The 25,662-nt window shown below is 41.9% G+C and overlaps 2 protein-coding genes across 3 annotated transcripts; one reads left to right on the top strand and one right to left on the bottom strand.

Moving 5' to 3' along the window:
* The first annotated feature begins 3,809 nt into the window (after window positions 1–3,809).
* cdc6 (cell division cycle 6 homolog (S. cerevisiae)) lies at window positions 3,810–9,409 on the top strand. Its single transcript, XM_075464608.1, has 12 exons — window positions 3,810–3,935; window positions 4,667–5,046; window positions 5,166–5,375; window positions 5,880–6,079; window positions 6,355–6,503; window positions 7,346–7,452; window positions 7,571–7,710; window positions 7,799–7,899; window positions 8,020–8,087; window positions 8,238–8,416; window positions 8,550–8,690; window positions 8,774–9,409. Exons 2-12 carry the CDS (start codon window positions 4,677–4,679, stop codon window positions 8,864–8,866), a joined length of 1,758 nt encoding a protein of 585 aa, XP_075320723.1. The 5' UTR covers window positions 3,810–3,935; window positions 4,667–4,676; the 3' UTR covers window positions 8,867–9,409.
* Window positions 9,410–10,306: 897 nt separating this feature from the next.
* ccsapa (centriole, cilia and spindle-associated protein a) lies at window positions 10,307–25,150 on the bottom strand. 2 transcript variants are annotated; one of them, XM_075464137.1, is made up of 4 exons: window positions 25,027–25,150; window positions 22,300–22,706; window positions 17,290–17,612; window positions 10,307–16,956 (listed from the first exon to the last, which is right to left on the bottom strand). In XM_075464137.1, exons 2-4 carry the CDS (start codon window positions 22,670–22,672, stop codon window positions 16,777–16,779), a joined length of 876 nt encoding a protein of 291 aa, XP_075320252.1. In that variant the 5' UTR covers window positions 22,673–22,706; window positions 25,027–25,150; the 3' UTR covers window positions 10,307–16,776. The 2 variants fall into 2 exon arrangements, with proteins under 2 accessions (XP_075320252.1, XP_075320253.1); XM_075464138.1 differs by having other exon boundaries at window positions 24,943–25,032.
* Between the last annotated feature and the right edge of the window lie 512 nt (window positions 25,151–25,662).

Here is a 25,662-nt window from a genome sequence, read left to right as displayed (position 1 = left end):
CAATACAATATCAGCAAGACAGAACTTGGCTTTTTATTCTATTCTATTTGCTTGTTTTTCCTTTAATTGTTTACATATCTTTTATACTGTACGCTGTTGCAACACAATAATTTCCCAAATTGGGATGAATAAAGTACTTATCTATCTATAATCTCATAAGAGCAGCTGCATGCTGGTGCGATACGCTGTATGTTTTACATTCAATTTACGTATCATCCCATTAGTCGACTAATCGGTGCTTAGTCGACTATTAAAATAATCTTTTGTGGCAGCCGTAATATATATATATATATATAAACACACTATATTGCTCATCTGCCTTTACACGCATATGAACTTAAGTGACATTCCATTCTTAATCCATACGGTTTAATATGATGGTGGCCCATCCTTTGCAGCTATAACAGCTTCAACTCTTCTGGGCAAGCTTTCCACAAGGTTTAGGTGTGTTTATGGGAATTTTTGACCGTTCTTCCAGAAGTGCATTTGTGAGGTCAGACACTGATGTTGGACAGAAGGCCTGGCTCGCAGTCTCCGCTCTAATTCATCCCAAAGGTGTTCTATCGGGTTGAGGTCAGGACTCTGCTCAGGCCAGTCAAGGTCTTCCACACCAAACTGGCTCCTCCATGTCTTGGATTGGATGCAGCTTCCCGGCCATAGAAACCCATTCCATGAAGCTCTCTACGCACTGCTCGAGCTAATCTGAAGGCCACATGAAGTCTGTAGCGATGGACTCTGCAGAAAGTTGATGACCTCTGCGCACTATGAGCCTCAGCATCCGCTGACCCTGCTCTGTCATTTTACATGCTTAAAATCCTGAGAAATGACTTCATCATCACCAAAGCTCCTTTATATTGATGGAACTAGAAGTGTCCAAAATGTCAGCGGTAATGGCTCCCGTCTCTCCTGGTCCTTTTCCTGACATCAACCCCATACCCCATATCATAATGATGGTGGAAATGTGCTTGTTTTTTTAAGTTCCAGCTTCATCTCCTTGTCTAATGCAGATTGGTGATTAATTTCTGAATTTCACTTTCATCTAATCATTCACAATCCCTGACTGCTTCTCTTTTTAGTATTTATTAGATCCAGCATTTTATGCAGATAAAAACGTTATTTAATGAAACTGAAGGTGTTTTTACCTGAGGAAACACTGGACAGTTTTGTCCTGGTTGATGCCAAGATGCTGGTTAGAGATGCTTTTAGATCTAGTTCCCACACCACTTATGAAAACTTTTTATGAATCCTTTGAGAGTGAGCCTTTAAACATTGTGAATTGCTCTCTTCAGATGATCATTTTTCCTTCTGTTTTTATTAAAAAACACTTTCTGCTACATTTTTATTCTTGTACATTCTTTTTTTTCTTCTCTTTAGCTGTTAGTGATGGTTTGCATTTGGATTTTTATACATTTTTCAGACATATTGCTTAAAGTTTTTCTGTAGCTCAACTAAGGCTTCGAATTACAGGAATTACCATCTTGGACTTTGACAGATGTCTCCACAAAATGCTCTGAAAAAAATTGGGGGATTTTTGTCTAGTTTTTATCATGTGAAAATCAGTAAGATGACATCTACTTTTTGGATGTTGACTGTATGAACAGTGCAATTCATATAAAGCTACTCAATTATACTGTAGATGGACAAGATTGGTCCAAAAGAACAGCCACCTTTTGAAGGGTTGAAAAATAACTCAAGCTGTAAATTAGCAAGCGATTGAGGGAACTCTGTTGAGAATGCTTATTTTCAGTACATACAAAAAGAGCAGAGCCGGTCATTTTCTTTGCTTAATCAAGGTCGGGTTGCGAAGGCAGCAGGTCCAGGAGAGTAACCAGACATCCTTCTCCCCAACGACGCTCTCCAGCTCCTTCTGGGAGAATCCCAAGGCATTCCCAGGCCAGAAGGGATGTATAGTCCCTCCAGTGAGTTCTGGGTCTTCCCCGGTGCCTTCTCCCAGTTGAACATGCCCTGAAAACCTCCAAAGAAAGGCGACCAGGAGGCATCCTAACAAGATGCATGTCTTTTGCCTAGTTATTAGTCAAGGTCAACTACTTAATTGATTTTATCGACTTCAAGTGTTTTACAAGCAACAAAACACTGATGCACACCTATTATTTGATTAGATAATGGTGGATAAAAAGGACTTCTGGATTCACCAGTCGACTTGTCCAACGACACACTCAATGATAAGATAGCTATGCAAAGATAGAAATGTTTTAGATTTATTTTCTTATTGGGTAAACTGAAATTACATCAGTATGCTACATCCTGCATTCGTCAAGCAACAGGAGAACTGACTGATGTGAAGTGAGGGAAATTATGTTTTTTTTACTTGTATTACAGAGTAGATTATATTAGAATGAATGACCTCCTGATGTTTAAAACTTTCAGGCTGTCCCGCTTCTCAACTCGGCACATTCTGGCTTTCTCTCAGGTTGTTCAAAGGTAGAGGTCTGAATGATTGCTCACATCACTGCTGCTGCTGTAGTTGTCACTGCCGATGTTCTCCTGATGAGTTTGAGTAGCCCTCAGCATTTTATTGTCAGGGGTCAGTGCTATTCTAGTATCAAAGTACAATATTCTAAAATTATAATATAGAGTGATAACTATTAAGTCCCCTAATGTAACCATTAAACCCGATGAGCGCAAATGATTGCACTATATTTGTCCCACTTCCCACTTTAACATTGAACTTCAACACATCACAAGAAAAAAGGCAAAGACTGGGAGAAGAAGAAGAACCCAAATCAGATTTTGTATCTGTGTTTTAAACTTCTGGGCAAGTTCAAACCAGATGATAAAAGGCGCCAGTGACAAGGACAGTGTCAGGACAAAAGGAATTTCATTTGTGTAAGAATTGCTGTAAAACGGATTCTCTGAAAAATGTCATAATGGATCATGTGGTGGCTTGAATTTCTAGATGCCAGTTATAATGAACCAATTTGTATGTCTTTGATTCTTTTTGTTTACTTGAAAGCACTCTTTAGATTTTTCCAACAACAATTCATCAAATATTACAGGGGGTGGATATGTAATTGCCCCTCACATAAGATCTATGGTGGAGGTTGTACTCCTCCAAAACAAACTCCCAAGGGCCCCCTAAATCTTGCATGACTGGGTTTATTATTCATCATAGCTGTAGCATTAGTATTCTCTATAAATGTGCATCTTTTTTTTCTTTTTTTTTGGTTTGGACTTCCTTGTTCATTTACTGTACTCTGTAGTGCAAATCACTTTTTGAAAATAGTAATACTGTGAGCTTTTTGTTTTTACTAGAAATGCTAGTAATTTAATATCACCGTGTGATGCACTCACATCTGTATTCAGCATTTAGATGCATATAATCCACTTCAGAACTCTTTAAAGTGCACACATATTTTCCATATGCGAAAACATATAAAAACTTAACTTTTGACGAAAGGGTGGATTTCACAATGTGACTTGGAGTTCTAGATGTTGTAAATTCAGGACATTTCTTTTAATTCAACTTTTACAATTTCACTTTCATAAGTTTTAAGTGTTTTACATGAGTCGGTAGTTCAGTGGTACGTTAGATATTACGTCACTGTCAAGATGAATGACATTAAAAAATAAAAATGCTATGTGTTTAACGGTGACGTAACAAAACAGCTATAAGGTTCCCGGGAAAATTAATCCGCCAAAACGGTGCTCTATTGAAACTCCCGCCACCGACAACTCACTGGCGAAGTAACACTGACGTAACATCCGTCCAGAGCACTAAACCAATGGGCATCGCAGAAGCTGGTGCTCTGACCAATCAGAGAATAGCGGCGGGAGATCCAGCTGGAGAGGAGATTTGGCGCAAGTCTTGTCTCAGAACTCTGGTGTAGTCTGACTAAAAAAGAGGTACACAGAGCTTTAAACTGAGGAGATACTACGATTTGAACTCAGAGGACTTCTTTCAACTTTTCAGTGAGGTATGTGTAACTCCAGGTCGCTCATTTAAAGGCTAAAGTTCGTTAAAGTTCGTTCATCGAAGGGCGGAAGTCTGATAAGCCGTGGGGTTGCTTGTTTGCTAGTTTAGTTTAGTTTCTGTAATACATCTGTTAAGTAAATTATTATTCAAAATGTTGGTAAAACTTGTATGTCACAGTTTAAGTTAGTTCAGCAGATGTGTTTTTGATCAACCAAAAGCCATCATAATGTTGTAATGTTGCCGACGCCGATTCTTGGCGCCATATTCTCTGCTTACAGTTTTAGGCTGTTCTGTTGTTTCAAATAAAGATCTGTTGATTTAATAAGAAACTACACTGAGTTCACTGCAACCTTTGTGTTGTTCAGGTAAATGATGTCAGGATAACCGAACTTTAGTACTCTGAGGACTCTTTAAAGAGCGTATTTCCCTTTGAACATAAGAGAGCGTGGAAAGGCTCTGATGATTAACAGTGTGTTTGTATCACAAATATGGAAACCCGGGTTAAGAGGTCGAGTTATTTCTCAGCAGATGCATACAGCCCAGTGTAATATTCCTCATTATCTGTGGTTGGACATGGATGAAAATTGCTTTGCAAGAACCAGATAAAAATAAAGCCCAAAGAAGCTAATTCTCACTATGACATCAGTTTTTCATTAAACGCTCTGTATTAAATTCAGCTGCTTGAAGGTTCATTTCTTATATCATTAATCATGTGCCATTTTTCTTTCACAGAGAACCCAAAATGCCCAACACTCGTTCTCAGGGCCAAGCTCAGCCCACACTGCAGTTCCAGCGACGCAAATCCTGCAGAGCGGCCCCTCGCTCCAAGACCCCCCAGTCCCAGGGTTCTCTGCTTCTGCCACCAGCCGAGCCTGAGCCTCAGCCCCTCGCTCCAACCAGAATTGGGCCCCTTTCCTCAAAACACCCTGCTGGCTCGGCCACCTCTCTGTTACCCAGACGCCTCGGTAACGGGCCCCCATGTGTTTCCCCAGGGCAGCAGGGTACCCCCCCATCCCCCCTTTCACCCAGACGCCCCGTATCTCAGCCTCCACAGCCACCCTCTTCCCCAGCTCTCCAAACACGGCTCCCACTCAGCCCTCGAAAGCGCACAGGTGAGAGACTGACCCATCCTCCACAAGAAAGGCTGATTGAACTTCAAATAAAAATCAGTCTTACCTATCACTGGCAGGATGCCTAGGAAATTCATGCGTTTTGTATTTTCTTTCTGCAGGTGACGATAATGGCTGCAACCTCGGCTGTTCACCACCGAAACAGAACAGACCCGCACTGGCCTCACCACGGAAGCTGGGCTTCGATGAAAACTCACCAGCCTTGGCACGCAGACGGCTGGTTCAGACTTCCCCACGACGACCGTGTGCTGGGAGTCCCGTCCCTCACAGCCAGGAGAGGAGGCTGCCGGTCGCTCGGCTGTTTGCAGAAAGTAAGCACTCCTAACTGCCACATAAAGTATTTTAATGATTGGAATGAAGTCAGGACAGGACAGCTGAGTCGCTGCCCATCTTTCGCCGCATGCTGAAAACCCACCTCTTCAGGAAACACTACCCAGATCCGCCGTCTTAGGACATCACCTGTTTCGTCCCAGCTCCTTACACACTCATTTGTTTCCTAAATTGTCTTTGTTTTCTAAATTGTCTTCCCATTTGTCAAGGTACCTAACTTACTACACTTATTCTAGCACTAGTTATGCTCTTGGCTGTTTGGTTTTGGAAGGAAATGCACTTAGGATTTCTTGTGACCTGAAGTTCTTTTGCCTACCGATGTGGAACAAACTTATTGTAAGCCTTATTGTCGCTTTGAGTAAAAGCATCTGCAAAATGACCGTAATGTAATGTAAAGGCATAATGAACTTTGTCTTGTTTGTTCCTGTCAGTCCAGCCACGCCATCGGCAGCATTACTAACCTGCAAACTCTGTTTCTCTCCCAGAGTCCAGATTTCAGACTGTGAAACAGGCGCTCCATACTGCCATCCCTGAGCGCTTCTTGTCCCGTGAGTCTGAGCAGGCGTCCATCCGGTCCTTCCTGGAGGAGAAGGTCCTGCAGCACCGCGCTGGCAGCCTCTACATCTCAGGAGCCCCGGGGACTGGGAAGACAGCCTGCCTAAACTGTGTGCTACAGGAAATGAGGGTGAGAGGCAGTTGGACAGCTTCTCAGTGTAGACATCTTTAGACCTGGATAATAATATGTGGGGCTTTAGTGGCACCCGGCGGAAATTAGAGCTGGAGATCCAAAAACTTTTATGGTTTCGACTGTAGAGCTGTACCTGGCTCTTTAGTTGAAGGTCTGTTGTGCATATTTTCGACTTTTGCTTGAGTTTTTACTGTCAAACGACTCATAATTTGACTATTTTGCCCACTAGGGTTGTTATTGCATCACTAATCAGTGTGCTGCTGTCTCATAAGGCTGAGCTGTCATCGGTGCAGACTGTGACGGTGAACTGCATGAGTCTGCGGAGTTCCCACGCCATCTTCCCACTGCTGGCTGACAAGCTGAAAGCATCCGGTGGACAGAACGGCTTGCAGAGGTTCCTGATGGTCCCGGGGCCCACAATGTGAGTTACCAATCCTTCTACACATGCTCGATAACAATTTATTATAATCAGTCTGTTGAATATGTAAAATGTATGGGTGGGCAATGATTAAAATTTTTAATCTAATTAATCACATGATTTCCTTGATTAATCACCAAAAATGAATTCAAAAGTAGGGTATAGCTTTTAACATTTAGTTTTGTTTTAAATGTGCTGCCATATGAATGAAAGTGCCATAACATTTGTTGTGCAAACACACTTTTAACATCAGCATCTTTCTGTAGTTTTTATGTAGAAGCCTCGCTCCACTGTCTGTTTCCTTGAATGACTTGCTGCTATCAGTTGTGTGTTTTGCCTTTAAGTGATATTTTAGAATGGAACTACTACGGTGAGAAGATAATTCAAGTGGAAGAAATTTAAAATGAAAATGGCCGAGTAAAAGTTCCGTACCCTTCTCCATGTTTGGTGGATCCGCCGATTACTTTCTTTTCCGGTTCCGCAGCAGACGACAACAGACTTTTACAATAATAAAACAAGGGTGGTTGTAGTGGGTTGAGCAGGTGCCCCGTGTACAAGAGGCTATTGTCCTCGCTGCAGCTGGTCCCGGTTCAAATCCCGCATTGGACGGCCCTGTGCTGCGTGTTGTTCCCCCTCTCTCTGCCCCCTGCTTCGTGTCTCTCTGAACTTTCCTAACCATTAAAGGCACAAAAGATTTTTAAAAAACCTGCGTTAATGCACGATAAAATATTTATCGGCGTTGAATAATTAATGAGTTAACTTGCCCAGCCCTAGTTTAAATGGCAATACGACCTGTAGACATTACTGTACTGTGAGCAATAATAAAAGATCTGTTTCCTTCTCAGACTTCTTGTTCTGGATGAGATGGATCAGCTGGACAGCAAAGCTCAGGACGTCCTCTACACCATCTTTGAATGGCCATACCTGCCAAAGTCTCGTCTGTGTCTCATTGGTAAGACCTCAGCCTTAAAAAAAAACAAAAAAAAAAAACGTCACTGGGTCTGTCTCCTTGTCACCTGGAACTAAAAATCTTAGGATCTGCAGCTTGTAATAATGTGCATTATGTGCAGGTGTTGCCAATGCTCTGGACCTGACGGACCGCATCCTGCCCAGACTGCAGGCTCGACCTCACTGTCGCCCCGAGCTACTCAACTTCTCTCCCTACAGCCGGCAGGAGCTCACCGCCATCGTACAAGACCGACTCACACAGGTAAACACCGTTTATTCGTGTGACATTTTTTTTTTTTTTTTTCAATCTAATTTCACATTTGTGCTCAGGAGTTATCTTTTCTCCTCAGGCATCAGCCGATGGGATTCTGGATGCCTCCGCGGTCCAGTTCTGTGCCAGGAAAGTGTCGGCTGTCTCTGGAGATGCCAGAAAAGCTCTGGACATCTGCAGGTAAACATCCCAGCCTGCATGTTGGATCACAAGCAATGCTGTTAGGCAAAAAAGAAAGAAAGAAAGAAAGAAAGAAATCCTTCATATAGATTCAGATGTTGTTGTTTTTTGTTTTCTCAGGAGAGCAGTTGAAATTGTTGAGGCTGATCAGAGAAAAAAGGGAGCAGATTCAAAAAGTGAAACTAAAGGTAAGTTCAGCCTTGACCTACAATAAAAAGCCAAGAAATAATCAGTTTAATTGCAGCTTTATGACTGGCACACTGATGCTAAGAAGCTGTAGAGACAATCTGAACCAGTGAACACTGTTGCTGAAACCTTTGCTTCTTGGGCGTCTGCAGCGTCTCGGGTCAGCCTCCCGCAGGTTGCACAGGTGCTATCAGAGGTGTATGGTGACAGAATGGCATCTCAGAGCAGCGGCTCAGAGGGAGAGAGTTTCCCACTGCAGCAGAAGCTACTGGTCTGCTGCCTCCTGCTGCTCATCCGCAACGGCAAGAGTAAAGAGATCGGCCTGGGAAAGGTGAGACTAAGACTGCACCCTCTGTCCCTGCTTACCTGGATGCTTTATTAAAGATGATCAGATGAGGTCCTGGTGGATCATTCTAAAAGTGTCACATGTGAGTGTAAGGTAAATTCAGAGTTGTTTGTTGCAGCTCCACGAGGTGTACAGCCGTCTGTGCGCTCAGAGGCAGGTGTCCGGAGTCGGTCAGGCCGAGTGTTTGTCGCTCTGCAGTCTGCTGGAGAGTCGAGGAATCTTCGCTCTGAAGAAAGCCAAAGAGGCTCGTCTCACAAAGGTAAATGAGGCCGATTAATTTCCAATGTGATTCCACAGTTTTCAGAAGGTGAAACGTGACGTAACGTAAGTTTGTTCCTGCAGGTGTTTCTGAAGATTGAAGAGAAAGACGTGGAAAATGCTCTGAAGGACCGGACGCTGCTGGGCAGCATCCTCGCTGCACGACTCCCCTCATGATGCCCTGTTTGTTTTTTATCTTGGATTTTTAAGTCTAACAATTAGCTTTTTATTTTTTGATAATTCTCGGTTTTGTTGGGATTTTTTTGTTTTGTTTTATGAAATGTTTTAGTGCAATTTTTTTTTTTAATTATTATTAATTTTTCCCCAAAAGACTTTGAGAAATGTTGGACTCGCATCAGTTATGAAAAGAACAGCATCTGTTTCAGTTTAATTTTGAAACGTTTCAGTTTTGTGCTGTAAGTAAACAAATGTACAGACATTTTAATCTGGTGTGCTTTTTATATTGCTGTTTCATTTAAAGGGAAATTTTTATTTTTAAGGAACACATTTTGTAGTTTTCTTGTAGTTTTCTCAGTCACAGATGGGGTTTTCAGAGCACATTCATTTAGTTTTCATTACTGTCCTTTAACAGAACACCTCATGCTGAAATGTTTTGGAAAGTAGCAGGTGATTTCCAAGTTAATTTGTTTTAAAGAGATTAAATTAGATTAAATATAACATTTGGAAAATAATCTGCAGATATGTGGGTGGAGCTACAAGACCAGCAACACCATGCACCTGATTGGATTAAAGATTAAAACCTCACAAAGGTGAAGGTCTGTGATTTTTCTCGGCTACCAGACGTTTGAGCCTCGCAGCAAATGGGCACACAGACCCGAGTCAAAGCAACAAAGGTTTTAAGTTCTATGTCAGGCTGAATAATGGGAGGCCTGTTTGATATCATAGTCTTGTGGCTCGAGCCACAATATGAATCGGATGTCTGAGGAGAAACAGGCGGTATTGGGAAAGCTGCTGTTGGGAAAACAAAGGGAAATAATTAAGGGTTTGGCAACTCTTTTTCTCTCTGAGAAAACTCAAATGTTTCATCCATATTTAAATGAGGAATCTTCCTCACACACCAGAGTAAGTCATGGAGCTCCACAGAAAGCTTGGACTGATTTTTGTACAAGCTTCCATTAAGTAATCTTACGAGACAGCATGGCATACATTTCCATTGGTATGCTGATGATCCTCAGCTGTACTTGATAGCCTACAAGCATGTCTTAAAGACCTAAAGAGTTTTCTGCTCCTAAATTCAGACAAAGCTGAAGTTGTTGCTTCTGGTCCAGCTGTATAGTTTAGATGGCATTTCCTTGGCTTCTAGTACTACGACAAGGAACCTCTGAGTTATTTTTGACCAGGATCTGTCCTTTAACTCATTTACAACAGGTTTCTAGGACTGCCCTCTTTCATCTTCGTAATATTGTTAAAATCAGGAACATCCTGTCTCAGACGCTGGGATAGGCTCCAGCCCGCCCGCGACCCGATCGACGGATTCAGCGGTATAGATAATGGATGGATGGATGGATCCTGTCTCAGACCAGAAAGCCTGGTCCCACAAGGGTTAAAACTGTGGAGAAATGGTGTTGGATAGGAATATAAACGACTCCAATCAGATTTTATTCAAATCATTTATTCACAGCAACACCTTAAAGTGGATGAAAATATATTTTGTGCATGTTTTCAAATACAAATACAGTGACCAAAAATGTAAACATCAGTGGAAATAAAATATAATCAAATATTCTAATGGATAATAAACATCTATTATCTTCTGCCAGCAGGCCACAGCAGGAAATAACACTTTCTCCAAAACAGTAGCTTTGTGTTTTTCATTTTTTCATTTCCCTTTTTAAATCGCCTGCTCAAGAACAGTTTGAATACTTTCATTTGATTGTCTGAACATTCTGAAACTCAATAATCCACTTAGTGTAGAGATGAATTAAGATACAAAATGTTTGGAATATATCAAACGCATGTCTTCTTTCTCATGAAGATTAAGAAGACTCGAGTTTCAATAATTTGGTCTATATTTGTTTTCAGGAATTTGACAGTTCATGTGTCATATAATGTGATGGCTGAAACAGGGAGGAACCAAATGTCATCTGAACAGAATAATTTAGAGCAGATTCACTATCATATGCATCAGCTGTGTTAAAAATCAACCCTGAGTTTCAAATATTTGGTTTAAATCAAAAGTGAAACGAGTTCAGTTTGAGACGGCACACCCACCAGCTGAAAGGACACAGAGCAGTGCTTATAAACTTAGGTCTTCATTTATTTATTTCTGACAGCTCAAATCCCCAAATTTTAATTCTATTTTGATTCGATCAAATGCATCCTTTTCCAATTAAATGAAATGACTGAAAAAGTAATATGCAAATATTTTAATCATTTGAAGTAAAAAGCTTTTAAATTTGAAAATAAGAATCACTTCTCAGCTTCCAGCCCACAAAGGTGTGATAAATGTAGTTCAAACCTTTGATCAGACTAGACTCCAGCCCTCCTGCGCCCCGAATTGGATTAAGCAGGTTTAGAAATTGGATGGATGGATGTTTGATCAAACAAAGAGACCAACACAAAATCATCACTAGCTGATTAAACTTAAAATACTTGATAAAAACTTCAAAAGCAGAATTTCTGCCTGTAAAGGAGCTTTCTTACAGTGGTAGTACTAGTTTTATTTCAGGAAAAGTTTAGAGCACTTCTTTCTGTGGTAAACATGGTGTGTTGTTTCAGACTGGGCATGTTCAAAATGACAAGAGGTCATTTTTACAGCAAAGTGAATAAAAACCCTGTTAAATAAAGAATCGATTCATATGTGTGCACCTTCAGAATGAGGAGGTTCAGCTGCAGTGGAATCAGACATTCCCACTGAACGTAGAAGCATTCAGTTACATAAAGGAGATTATGGGCCTGTCACACTGTTGCGTATGAGAGAAGCGTATGAGTTGCGTATGAAAATTAATAATATAATTTTCATACGCACGAAAAGTCCTTGAAAATAAAGAATTGTGCGTATACTTCCCGTATTGAACCTATGAGTAGCTTATGATCAGCGTATTGACAGCGTATGGCCAGCGCATGTCAGCGTATGAACAACGTATAACCAGCGTACTCTGCGTATGACTAGCGCATGAGTAGCATATGAACTGCGCATGCCCAGCGTACGTTTCAACGCGCCTATATCAGCAGCCTTTCCACATTGCTCCATTATTGCAGTAGACGACGCGCTATCAACATCTCTCGAGACATTCATCTCGATCATGCCTCCCAAGAAGCAATCGTCGTTTGCCCGGGCCCTGGGCCGAGGCCGAGGTCGAGGAAAAGGCAAAAAAACACAAGAATCATTCTCACCCAAACCTGCTGAAATGCCTGATGCACCTGCGGCTGATGAGTTACATGCTTCTGAGCGATCAAGATCCCCAACTCCTCCTCCTGACCGCTCCCGTGAATCGTCGGTTGCCTCAGATATGTCAGTTGCCGCCTCCATCTCCGCCCGTCTGGCGGAGATGGAGGCGGCAGACGGGCAGAGGCTATAAATACGCTAGCTGTACGGTACACCTTCATGCCAACGTATGGCAACTTATGTCCAGCGTTCTCGACCTATCAGTAACGTACCTATATCGTACCTCTAGCATATTCAGCGTATGCCTAGCGTATGCTTAGCGTATTAACCATACGCACAAAAGTTTTGAGTATGTTCAAAAATTTATTTCTGCCTAAGCGTATGCCAACGTATGCCAGCGTGCTTGAAACGTATACAACCTATGCCTAACGTTCCCCTAGCGTATGTCAGCGTATACCAGCGTATGAGTGATAATTTTCATAAGCTGGCATACGCTAGTGCCCTACGCAACAGTGTGACAGGGCCATTAGCCTTCAGAGTGGTTCACCAAGTGGGACAATGACATCACTCACATATGTACAATCTTTAGTTACATCACCAATCAAAAACAAAACTTTTTTCTTAAATACGACAGCAAACACTCGCAGCTTTCGCTTTTCATCACAACCTGTCAGTCTTGCTGATGGAAACATTTAAAATCTAAATGTCAAGTGCATGATACAAACAGATAAAAGTTGTATTACATTAGCTGTCAACATTCCTTATCTCATCCCATCTCGGGTTCTAAACGCAGGACTGAAAGAGTAAGCTTATTTCAGGGTATCCAGTAGAATCTTACAGACAGTGTCATTATTTCTATAACTAAATTGGATCAAACTTTTTTAACTGAAATCTTTAGCCAGGCAAAATGCCATCTTGTAAACGATTTAGAGACAAGACGACAGCCATGTATGGCTCTATTTTTCCTTGAACATTTGTCAGATGTTGGAGGAAACCCTGAATTATAAAGACGTACATTTTTTATTCAAATCGTCCTTCAAGCCAAAGAGTCTCAAAGACTTTGATAGACAGAAACACTGTGTCAGAGTTTGTGACATTCAGTGGTGAAGTTTCCAAATGAAACCAACTTAAAACTCACCACCTCACCCTCCCTTTTAAAGCTCTAAAGGAAAAACAACAACTCAATTTTAAAATGATTCAACAGTCACGTCATTTAAGTGAAGTGAGGTTCATTTATAGCAAAGTCAGCTAGCCTATGTCATTTTTACTGAGAAAATACATTAGATACTCATCTGATTTGATAAATCATCCAGGAGTAGTTTCTTCTAATCTAAAAACATTTAAAATACTCAGATATCAAAAATATTCCAGTTTGGTCCTTTCTGTTGCCTTTGAGCTGTAAACATTCAGCTGCCTTGAGAACTGAAAAACCTGAAACTGACTTAAAGGAGATTAACAGCTAAATCGCAGAAATACATTTACTGTCAAGCTGAGAAATAAAGAACATTCAGAAAGTGATATGGAGTGATTCTGTTCATAATTTTTATGGACAGAATTTCTAGGCGCAGCCAGGGCGTTGAGGGGGTCCGTGTTGGCGGCCTCAGAATCGGGTCTCTGCTTTTTGCGGATGATGCGGTTCTGTTGGCGTCGTCGGGCCGTGACCTTCAGCTCTCACTGGAGCGGTTCGCAGCCGAGTGTGAAGCGGCTGGGATGAGAATCAGCACCTCCAAATCTAAGACCATGGTCCTCAGCCGAAAAAGGGTGGAATGCTCTCTCCGGGTCGGGCCCGTCGTGGTGAAGAAGGAGCTGAGCCAGAAGGCGAAGCTCTCGATTTACCTGTCAATCTATGTTCCTACCCTCACCTATGGTCACGAGCTGTGGGTAGTGACCGAAAGAATGAGATCGCGAATACAAGCGGCCGAAATGAGTTTCCTCCGCAGGGTGTCTGGGCTCTCCCTTAGAGATAGGGTGAGAAGCTCGGTCATCCGGGAGGGGCTCGGAGTAGAACCGCTGCTCCTCCGCATCGAGAGGAGTCAGATGAGGTGGCTCGGGCATCTGGTTAGGATGCCTCCTGGACGCCTCCTTGGTGAGGTGTTCCGGGCCCATCCCACTGGGAGGAGGCCCCGGGAAAGACCCATGACACGTTGGAGAGACTATGTTTCTCGGCTAGCCTGGGAACGCCTCGGGGTCCCCCCAGAAGAGCTGGAGGAAGTGGCCGGGGACAGGGACGTCTGGGTTTCTCTGCTTAGGCTGCTGCCCCCGCGACCCGATCCCCGGACAAGCGGCAGATAATGGATGGATGGATGGATGGATATGGAGGGATTTTTTTAAAGGTATGTAGAAAGGCTGAGAAAAATTTATCCTCGAATTTCAGCCGTCTGTTCATTATCAAAAGCGAACAGCTTCTACAGAAGCAGAGAAACACAAAGCAGTCCACCGCCTGTGAAACTGATCTGAACTAAGACTTTCAACTCGTTCAGCATACTGAGTCGCCGCCGTCAGGGTCAGAACGGACAGACACACCTTTATGCTGTAGGATTCATTCAGCTCATGCAGATCTGTCCAACCAGACATGTACATGTACATGTGTCATGAAATGAAAATTAAAACAATCATCTATCTATTAATCAGCTTTTAACATGTGTGTTTCATGTATTTGGTGTGCAAAAAAGTGAATGTGGTCAAGAAAAAAAAGGCGTTTCCTCCTAAACAGTAGCGATTCACCCTGAAGAACACTGTAGCTACAAGACAGCCCTGCTTCTGTTGTCTCATTGGTTCATCATCGTATTGTATAGAACGTAGAATAAAGTAAAGAAGTGGGCAGGGTTACACTGGGCCATCAGGGGCCTAAAAGTCACTGTCCTGATAAGTAACTCTATGGATAAACTGTTGGAGGGTTTTCAGGGGTCGGGTTGAATTGTCTTTTTTTTGCTTATGAAGGTCCCTATTGGAATGAAATCAGCCATCAAAGAGCTGGTCCAATTGCTTCGATGCTGAGAAAAGGAGCTTCAGAGTTTCTTTTAGTATTTCCATTACACAGGACAGGTACTGTCTGCGGTTCATCTTTGTAACTACTGTGGTTATATCAGCTGTTGGACCAGATTTCAGCTTTTAAAGCTGCAAGGACTAATATTTGGTCACTCGAGGATTAAAAGACTTCATCATTATGACCGCTGCTGTTCACCTGCTGCTCTCTGCTGTGTATGGTGGATTTCTACAGTTGTTTTATCTGCAGCGCACAAAACAGTGAGGCTGTAGTCAGAGTGATAAACAGCTGAAACTATACAGCTCTGTACTGCAAAGAGAAGCTGTAGAATCAGCTGATAGCATCCTGTAGGTTCAGCTCACTGTCTATCCTCAGTCTTAGTTCTGCTGGACCTGAGTGCTGCCTTTGACACAGTTGACCATGTGATCTTATTACAGAGGTTAGAAGACTGGCTGGGAATCTCTGGTCGTGCCTTAAACTGGTTCAAGTCCTATCTGGAGGACAGGAAGTATTTTGTTGAAATTGGTAACTGTGTCTCAGTCCAAATGGCTATGACCTGTGGGGTTCCCCAGGGGTCAATCCTGGGACCCCATTAGGCCAGCTAATATGCAGCTATAATGTGTCCTACCACAACTATGCAGATGACACTCAGATCTACGTGTCACTGACGGCATCTCAGTGTCTCAGTGTCTCAGTGTCTCAGTCCAAATGGCTATGACCTGTGGGGTATTCAAAGGAATAGTGTCAAAACCAGACTTAGAAAGACTAATCCATGCGTTTGTCTCCAGCAGGTTGCTGTAACGGCCTGCTCACTGGGCTCTCTAAACAAGCTGTAAGACAGCTGCAGTACATCCAGAACGCTGCTGCTCGAGTCCTGACTAGAACCAGGAAATACGACCATATTAGTCCAGTGCTCAGGTCTCTGCACTGGCTTCCTGTCGCTCAGAGAATAGACTTTAAAACAGCTCTGCTCGTGTACAAGTCTCTTCATGGTCTAGCACCAAAGTACATCTCTGACATGTTAGAGCCATATGAACCAACTGGGACTCTGAGAACCTCAGGGAGGGGTCTCCTGCTGGTGCCCAGAGTCAGGACTAAACAGGGTGTGGCTGCGTTTCAGTTTGATGCTCCTAACATCTGGAACAGTCTTCCAGAAGATGTGAGACAGGCCTCAACTCTGACAATGTTTAAATCCAGGCTGAAAACAGTTCTATTTAGCTGTGCATATGATGACTGAAAGTGTTTTATCTGCACTCTTCGCTTTTAATTTAATTAATTAATTTTCATGTTTTAATGATTTTATTTTCCTTCTTGTGATTTTATGTAGCTGTAAAGCACTTTGAACTGCCTTGTGTACTAATTGTGCGCTACAAATACACTTGCCTTGCCTATTTATGCACTGTTACATTTCTGTGGGACTAGAGTTTACTTACAAAAGCTGCAACAGAAACAGTCAAGCTCTTATGCAAATGTCCTCTGTTTTACTTATGATGGAGTCAAACTTCAGCTCAGTATTTGACCTGGTGGAATAAATCAAACTAATCCAAATGTGACTTTTAAAAATATTGTTTTTATCAATGCCAATGTTGCAGTTGCTGCACGTTTCTTTCTGTATCAGCACCTCTGCCCACTTTTTGACTTTGAGACTACATGTTTTTCAGTCTGTTTTCTTTAATCAGCTGAAAACAGTCCACACCTGATTTTAGCCTCTTGTTAAAGAAACATGTCTTCAAAGGTCTGTGGTTCCCGTCTCTACCTGAGCCGGGCCGAGAAGCAGCGCATGTACTCTGTCATCCAGCGGTCATCTACCACCGTCAGCTGCGACTGCCTCGTCTTCTCCAGGTCAGCTGACCGAGCCCGTCGACGGTCCAGGTTGGAGCTCTGCTTGTCGGACTCCCGCCGAGTCTGCCCACGGGCGTTGGACGTGTGGCTCTGTGAAACCAGAGAGATGGTTTGTTTCTGAACAGTACACCAGTGGTTTATTATTAATGCTTGCAGAGAGTTTAGTGACACAGCTCCACTGATCTGGTGTCCTGCGAATGCTGCTCCGAGGACTCAGATTGTTCTGACTTTTAATTTCACATCTGAGGCAGGAAAAGGACAAGTACACAAGAAACTAATCTTTCAGTACCATACCTGTGATGTAACACCAGTTTAAACCTATAATATTTTCTTTTTTACACTAAATTCTTTGTTTGATTGACTTTTGTACGGAGCATGTCTTGAAAGGCTTTTAAAGAAATAAAGTCACTAAGACAAACACACCTCAATCTCTCTCTCAGTCCAGTCCAATCGGCTGGATGGCCTCAGGTTTTTCTTGGTGCTGATTGGTGGTTGGCTCTTGGCTCTTGGTGACTTTTTGAATACAGCTTGTGTGTTGTCTTCTGAACTGTCCCGTTGTCCTGACTCAGAGCGAGGGGTGCGACGGCAGTGGCGTGTTCGTGGTGCTCTGTTCAGCGGCTCTCCGTCAGAAGAAGCAGAGTCAGCCAGTCCGTTGTCTGTCCCAGTGTCATCTGAGGGTCCACTGGGGTTCGGAGCCACCTTCACCGAACCTCCGTTGGCCTCATTCACATCATTTTCTACGACTTCTATTTCACAAGACAGACAAAAATGTAGCGGCAGAGAGGGTCATTTTATTTTGATCTTTTAACAGAAAACAGCACCCAGCTGCACTGCTCATAAACCGAATCTGGTCACGTCACAGGACAGTTTTACAGTTTCTCTGGTGTCTTCAGTTGAAAGCCACATGCCCATTTAACATTTTTTGTTACAACGTTCTTGCAGTTTATATCTGCCTATTTGTTCCTTATGTGATTTCAGTGTAACTGATATATGAAATGATCTACAGTGTAACATTTATTGGAGGTTTATCTGACGATTCAGCAGTGTTTTCTGCAAACATTTCAGCATGTTTCACCACACTTTTCATCCTGTTTGATCTTCACTGAAGGAACAGAAACATCCACATGTTTCAGTTAACGTTGGAATAAATAGAATGAGGGCTGTGGATTTTTTCCACTTCTCTCAAAGTCAAAGCATGTAAAGGAAATTTATCTTTATAGACAGTATAAACAGGAGGAATCAGTGTGGGCGAAACAAACAAACAAAAAAACAACAGAAGTACATCTCACTGCTGTTTAAAGCTACACTTCAGGCTTAATTTGGTTCATCAAAGTAAATGTAACTCATTCAAATCCCTGGATTCTGTGGGATGTACCTGAATCTACAAACACTGCAGAAATGACCTCCTGAACTGTATGTAGTCATCAGATCTAATTCAGACAAAATTATAGTATATTGTACAGTGTACAACTATGTGTATATCTAGCTATCTATCCGTCTGTCCATCCAATCATTTTTTATACCCGCTTAATCCAATTCATGGTCTTGGGGGGAACTCCAGAACCCTCTTGCTGTGATGATATGTATATATATACATATACATATACATATACATATACATATACATATGAATATTTACACATATATGTGTGTATGTATATAAAGTCAAAGTCAAATTTATTTGTAGAGCACATTTCATGTACAAAACAATTCAAAGTGCTTCACATAAAAATAAAAGCATTGCAGCGGGGAGTGGAAGAAGCATTAAAAATACATAAAGGAATATAAAGAGAAACAAATAAAATAATTCAAACTGATTTAAAAACAAGCAAAAGTCTAGATAGGTTAAAAAATACCGTGCACATTTCATGCATAGACACATGAGAAAAGAAATGTTTTTAACCTGGATTTAAAAATTTAAAAAGTTTAACAGCTAAATGCTGCTTCTCCATGTTTAGTCTGGACTCTGGACTGGACCAGCTGACCTGAGTCCTTGGATCTAAGAGCTCTGCTAGGTTTATATTCTCTGAACAGATCACAGATGTATTTTGGGCCTAAACCATTCTGGGATTTGTACAGACATCATCAGAGGTCAAGAGGTGGAGGGCTGCTACATCCCAGTCTGGAAGCTGCCACAACATAAAATGGCTGCATGGGCTTCAAACCACATTACCCGGAAGCCCTCACAACAGTGACAGGTGTGGCTGCTTAAGCCACCTGATTAAAAGAGGGCTGGATAGCAAGGAGCTGGAGGCAGGAGCTCGGAGCTAGAAAGAGCTGCTCATACAGAGTACAAGAGAGCCACTGACCTGCAGGGAAGCAGCACTAAATGATCATTTACCGAAACAAGGGGGAATGCCCTCAGAAGTTACAGCAGCGTGAAAATGTGGACTGTATTCTTCCTTCCCCCGTAGCAAGGGGACTGAGATGATTTAGTTGTCTTTGTTCCAGGAGAAAAGTTCCATGACCTCAGTTAAACAACTCCCTTAGTTCTTGGTGCAGCAATAAAATTATTTTTGTTTCTGATATCCTGAGCGGTTTGCTGATTTCCTCCTTGCCTCTGTCTCTCTTGGGTGTCCCCACTAGCAAGCCAGTGTTAACAGTGGCTTAACCACATGTTTATGTTTTTGATTTAGGAAAGGCACATGACAACTTTGTTGTATTATTGTCCCTGATGTAGTCATAGATGCTGATTTTCATGTGCAGTCCATGGCAACTTGATGGCATATCAAATATGTAAAGTAACTACAAATTACAAAATCACTGAGAAATATAAAAACCATAGCATAACAACAAAAACAAGCAGGTACAAATGTTGAAGGAAACTGCAGAGGAGCTGGTTTGATGAGCTGGTGTGCTGACATTATGCATACTGCAGTGATAGAGGAGACACTGGACGTCTTTCATATGTGGGCCCAGTGTCTGCGCAGGAAGAAACAGTCCCAACTGATAACTGCAACATTTTTAGCATCACAGTTCTCTGAGGTACACTGGCCTGCGGCCCTAATACTGTCAGAATGATGCTTACACAAAAACACAAACACACTCTTGGAGTCAAGTAAAACCCAGGTGAAATAGAGGAGCATATACACGCAATCCTTAATTAAGATAAGATAAGATAAGATTCGCCTTTATTGTCTCTACAGGAGAGAAATTTTGCGTGGGCATGAGAAGGTTTGATTTACAATGAACGAACAAGACTTAGACACGACTTAGGTACCACAGAGGGAACACACAAGAAACATACAATATATGCTGAACAAGGAAACATGTAAACATAGATACACTGTAGCCTAGTTTGCCTACAGCCATAGCCCCGCAGCAGACAACCATTTAGTGCACACAACCCTCCCTCTTGATCCTATCATCCCATCATCAGTAATTCTACCCCATTTGGATATCCATTGCACATACCTCCTAAATATATAAACAAATATTATACATATGATGCTAAAATAAAAAATACAACCCCCCCCCCACACACACACACACACACACACATAAAAATACTACCTAAGATTACAATAAAAAACCTGACACATGCACACACACACCCCCCCACACACACACACACACACACACACACACACACAACCATTAAGACATATTATTTAGTAGCCTAATTCAATGTTTAACTCTTACGATTTGTTCTTTTTCATCTCTGTAACTTCATGTCACATATACGAATCCCAATGAAGTTCAACCTGAACCGTAAACATTTCATCTGCCAAAAAAAGCAGAATAGTGAATAAAAGGAGCTTTATTGGGAATTAAGCTGTTTTAACATACACTTACACTTACACAAAAAGATGGAACTCTGGAGCACGTACAGTCGAGTGTATACATGCAGGAGTGATTTGGTACCCAGCCACAAAATCTGGGTGTGTTTTACAGTTTCAGTCAGACTAATGCCTTCACGTGCATTTTAAAAGTCCAGTTTTTGGTCAGACAGCAGCCCAGCAAGGCTTGTGTTTAAAAACGTCAAAAATCCGATGCCGTGTATGAGGTGATGCAACATGCCCCTGTCTGATCATCCAACACCATCTTGCTTTTTCTTTTTATTCCAGCACCAAATCTATTCTCTCTAAGGACATCACCTGTTTCGTCCCAGCTTCCTACGCACTTATTTGTTTCCTAAATTGTCTTTGTTTCTAAATTGTCTTTTTTTCCCATTTGTCAAGGTACCTAACTTACTGCACTTACTCTAGCACTAGTTATGCTCTTAGCTAAAAGAGAGGAAAAAATCCTTGGTCCAGGCACTTCAGTTGATTTAAAAAGTCCAAAACAATCTTTATAAAGTGGGCTAGTACATTAAAAATCACCAACGCGTATCGGCTCTAAGGCCTTCATCAGGGTGTGTGTTACAGAGGCAAACAGGTATCTAATTTTATGATTGCCCTCAGGTGTAGTACCTGTAGGCCTACTCCAAGCCACAAGGGGCAGTGGTAAGCACCACAGTATGGCAACATGGCAGATATAAGTATAAGAAGCATAGATGTCTCTCTAAACTAGATAGATGTCTCTTTTAACTACATAAGCCTACATACACCGTTCCTGGAATAGTCAATTTACTTATAAAAGACAGGGGAAGGATTTAGGCATAGATTACAATTTGCTCTCTCCATAGAAAAACACTACACAGAGTGATTAGATATATCCCATAGATCAATACCAAATCATTGCTATTGGCTCAATTAATCAAAAGTATGTTGTATGCAGCAAACACATTATTACATCAATATAAAATCCAAAACATTTTTAAGAAAGGAAACAGGTCAAAGTCCTCATTAAGACCGGGATGGCTTGTAGCTTTCAGGGTATAGATCCAGAACATCTCTCTTCGCATGACTTTGTCCCTGCCCCTGGCGTCAAGGCAGATAGCCTCAATGCCCACAGCGCGTAGACTTGAGTCACGCCCATATTGTGCTTCTTTGTAATGTCTGGCCATTGGGTAATTCATATTCCCTACCCTGATTGCATATCTATGCTCATACAGTCTGTCCTTCAACCTTCTTTTGGTGAGTCCAACATAAAATGGACCTAGGATTTTTTTCTCTCTTTTTGTTGAACATTGCACCCTCCAAGAGCACCAGTTGATTTTGAGGGATACCAGCAGCGGTCTACCTACTCTTCTTATGCTCTTAGCTGTTTGGTTTTGGAAGGAAATGCACTTATGATTTCTTGTGACCTGAAGTTCTTTTTCCTACCGATGTTGAACACACTTATTGTAAGTCGCTTTGGATGAAAGTGTCTGCAAAATGACCGTAATGTAATGTAATGTAATGTTTACACTATTTAAGACAGAGAAAAGCATCACATTTGAAAATCTGAAATTACATCCCAACAACTGATTGTTGTTGACCGTTTTTAGAACTAAAACTCTGTCAGGCTATCCCCAGTTCTGTTGTATGATTTTTGTAACACTTTCCTCACCTGTGGGTAGTGCAGCATCTACAACCGGCGCCTCTCCTGTTCCCACCTCAGTCTCCCTCTCCTCAGAGAGACGCTCCGGCTCAGGACTTGTCTTCAACTCTGACAGTCTCTGCTTGACCTCCAGGGATGTGGTCGGCTGCGGCGGCGGGAGAGACAGAGGAGCCACTTTATTTCGGGTTAGCCTTGGTGTGGACCATCCGCTGGAGTCGGAACCGCTGTCCCAGCCCTCCCAGAACCAAGGCTTGTGGGAATGTTCCATCACTCGCCGGGTCAGACGGTACTTCAGAGAATCCTCGTAACTTTTAGAAAATGTCTCCCATTTTGGATCCCTGAACTTCTTCATGTATTCTGTCCTGACTTTTTTGGTCACCATGGTTCTTGGTATTGCTTGTGTTTGGTCCCAATATCTGTGGAAATGAAAAGAAGACCTGAAATACAGACATTAAAAAAAACACAATTTTCCCAATGTAGCCCAATTATTATTATGTTTAGTGTAATTAACTGTAATTATCATTATGTTAATTGTCTGTACTTTAAGTACCAACATATGACAACAAATCTGTGATAAATATGATGAATTTCCAAAGTTTATTACCTACAGCTGGTCATTGGTTAGTAAAATAAACTTAAATCGCAAATGTTTCAGAATTCATCTTGCCTTCTATGATACAATTAAATGCAGACAAAGATATTATGAACAAACAAGCAAGTCCACTCCAAGTCCAGGCTTCTGCAAGGACTTGGAGTGAACGACAAATAGTAGGAAGCTGGTGTGGAGCTGAGGCTGTTTAAAATCAGCAAAATTCAAATGCCATCACGCCGATATGCTAAACATCCTCTTATTAGCACCGAGCACAAACTATAGAGATGATGAGCCTGATGATCCAGTTACGAGAGCTGATCCCTCTTAGGATGAACTCTTTGTGTCCGTACGAGAGTTGCAATTAGTATTTGAATCAATTTGTTGACTAATTGACTAATGATTAGTTGTTGCTTGTTTTTAAATTCATTTAAATGATTTTATTTGTTTCTCTTTATATAATTTTATGTATTTTTAATGCTTCTTCCACTCCCTGCTGCAATGCTTTTATTTTATGTAGAGCACTTTGAATTGTTTGTAAATGAAATGTGCTATACAAATAAATTTGATTTGATTTTGATTTGACTCAGAGTTAGCATTTTCACACTGACATTTATTTAAACAAGACAGAGAAATAATAATCAAAATTCTGATTTTGAACTTTGCTGATTGATTCAACTGTAGTCTGTTTAAGACTTTTCCTTAAAAATATTGGGACACTGTGTAAATTGCGAATAAAATTAGAATGTAAAGATTTATAGATCACCGAGGCCCATAAATCAACTTGTAATTCAAAGGTGGGATGAGTACCACTGTCATAGGCTTCCACACCTGTCATTCAAGCACACAAGTTCCAAAAAAAACCCCTTCTAAGTTCAATACTGTCTTCATGGAAAAATTCTTACCTAAATCCAATTCTCAAAACGTCAGTGAGCAATTGCAACCTGATCACCTGTTGAACTTTCTGAGTTGGTTTTGTGTTGCTTCAGACAGACCGTATTGATCCTTAGTGCCCAAAGGAAGCAGCAGTGTCACATTTCCATGGGGCTCAGATGTCCACGAGGACACTTTCATCGGTTCATTCTTCAACAGCCACGTGTCTAACACAGATTCATGTAGCAACAGTTACTCCATGGTTGTTGTTTCTTGCTTTCACATCACATGAAGCACTTTGAGTTGGCTCTGGGTTCAAAATGTGCTGTGCAAATGAGCGTTAATGGCCTCAAAACGTCATCCCCAGCTGTCTGACCTCCTTCACTGAAACTGTCACAATCTAAAAACATATAATCCATTTGAGTGCAAATGTATCTCTTTCAAAGGGTTTATCTGTTTTAATTATGGTGCCCTATCACAGCAAAAGTCATCTCAGGGCACAGAAAGGAAAAGAGTTCAAATCAAGTGCAATTAAATCCAGTCCAACATCAGCTAATTGCTTGTAATTCTATTCATATAGCACCAACTAGTGATGTACCTCTGCAAGGTGCGGTCTACCTGTTATAAGCCCCGCCCATCTCTCCCTCTACCACAGATTACCTCGGAGCATAGGAGGATTGAGGCTTACTACAGCTTTACTACTGACTGCAGCCAAATTATAACTCATACTACACAACCGACAACGCAGTGTCTATTTTAGCCAGGCGTCCTTCCACCTACACACATCTCTGTCTTTTTCTCTGATCAACATTTAGATACCTGTAACCTCTGGTGAACATGTTCATGAATAATTTACTTCTTTGAGATGGCCTACATCTCATCAAAGGACAAAACCGGAACTGCATGTAGTCCCAGTTCACTGTCAAATCATAGCTAATTTTCAAATGTTGAATTTTCATACAGCCTAAATACACACGCTGTGTGCCTATTGCTTTAAAGGCTTAATATATCCCAGTCACACCCAACCTGGTCGTATTTACGAGATTTCAGCGTACTTGCTGCACAAAAACTAACGGATGCACATGAAATGAAAAAACACGAAACAATCAAATAAACAGTGTGAATGTGAGATTTTGAATGACACCGTGTGAAAACAGGCTTCAGCCATGTTCACTTCCTACTCTTCTCACCTGCCTGATGCTGCGTTTGCAAACACACGGAGGTGTAAACACAAAGCCTGGCTGGATATCCAACTCGGACATATGTTGACTCACCAAGATGTCGTTGCACTGGGGTCCAGTTTATAAACCCCGTCTGTCCCTCCGCTTCAGCTGTCAGATGGCGAGCATTGCCCCACTGACTGACGGCAAACACCTACAGATGACCCACAAACTAAGTCAGCAACAATGTTACATTACTTCCGGGTTTTATTTTCAGAATAAAACTGATCAGACGTCAACTCGCTGCTTTTGGAGAAACCGCGAGCTCAAATCGTGGTAGTCATAGACATGGTGGCAGTGGCAACTAGCAATGGCACTTCCGGTGACAGCCTGAGCTGCCACAGGGTGCCATATATCCATCCATCCACCCACCCATCCATTTTCTATATCTACTACATTATCCAATGTAGGGTTTGCGGGGGGGTTACCCTAAGCCTTAAATTATTCCAAAGGCAATACAGGTACAAAGTAAAAGAATGTTCACATTCAAATTGGCTAAATGCAAAGTCCAACTAAAGCCACAGAGCAACTTGAAACCCATATGGGCAAACACAGGTGGGGCCACCGTGGAAACTGCGGACAAACCCACATGGGACCCTTACCTGCAGCCCAAATTTAAACCTTATGGGCCCCACATGGACATGCTGGCTGGGAGGGTACACCCTGGACAGGTCGCCAGTCCATCACAGG

Source organism: Odontesthes bonariensis, chromosome 4, assembly GCF_027942865.1.
Source record: "Odontesthes bonariensis isolate fOdoBon6 chromosome 4, fOdoBon6.hap1, whole genome shotgun sequence".
In the NCBI taxonomy this organism is placed as follows: Eukaryota; Metazoa; Chordata; class Actinopteri; order Atheriniformes; family Atherinopsidae; genus Odontesthes; species Odontesthes bonariensis.
The sequence above is the reverse complement of the archived record's forward strand: the minus strand, read 5'-3'. Positions and strand labels throughout refer to the sequence as shown.

What these genes read in the sequence shown, in the direction of transcription:
- cdc6 (XM_075464608.1), top strand. Translation starts at nt 4,677, where the DNA reads ATGCCCAACACTCGTTCTCAGGGCCAAGCTCAGCCCACACTGCAGTTC. An exon ending in AAAGCTCTGGACATCTGCAG is followed by an intron (nt 7,900 to 8,019) that starts GTAAACATCCCA and finishes TTGTTTTCTCAG; the next exon opens with GAGAGCAGTTGAAATTGTTG. An exon ending in AAGAGGCTCGTCTCACAAAG is followed by an intron (nt 8,691 to 8,773) that starts GTAAATGAGGCC and finishes TTGTTCCTGCAG; the next exon opens with GTGTTTCTGAAGATTGAAGA.
- ccsapa (XM_075464137.1), bottom strand. Translation starts at nt 22,672, where the DNA reads ATGGTGACCAAAAAAGTCAGGACAGAATACATGAAGAAGTTCAGGGAT. An exon ending in AGATGCTGCACTACCCACAG is followed by an intron (nt 17,613 to 22,299) that starts GTGAGGAAAGTG and finishes CTTGTGAAATAG; the next exon opens with AAGTCGTAGAAAATGATGTG. An exon ending in GGACTGAGAGAGAGATTGAG is followed by an intron (nt 16,957 to 17,289) that starts GTGTGTTTGTCT and finishes CTGGTTTCACAG; the next exon opens with AGCCACACGTCCAACGCCCG.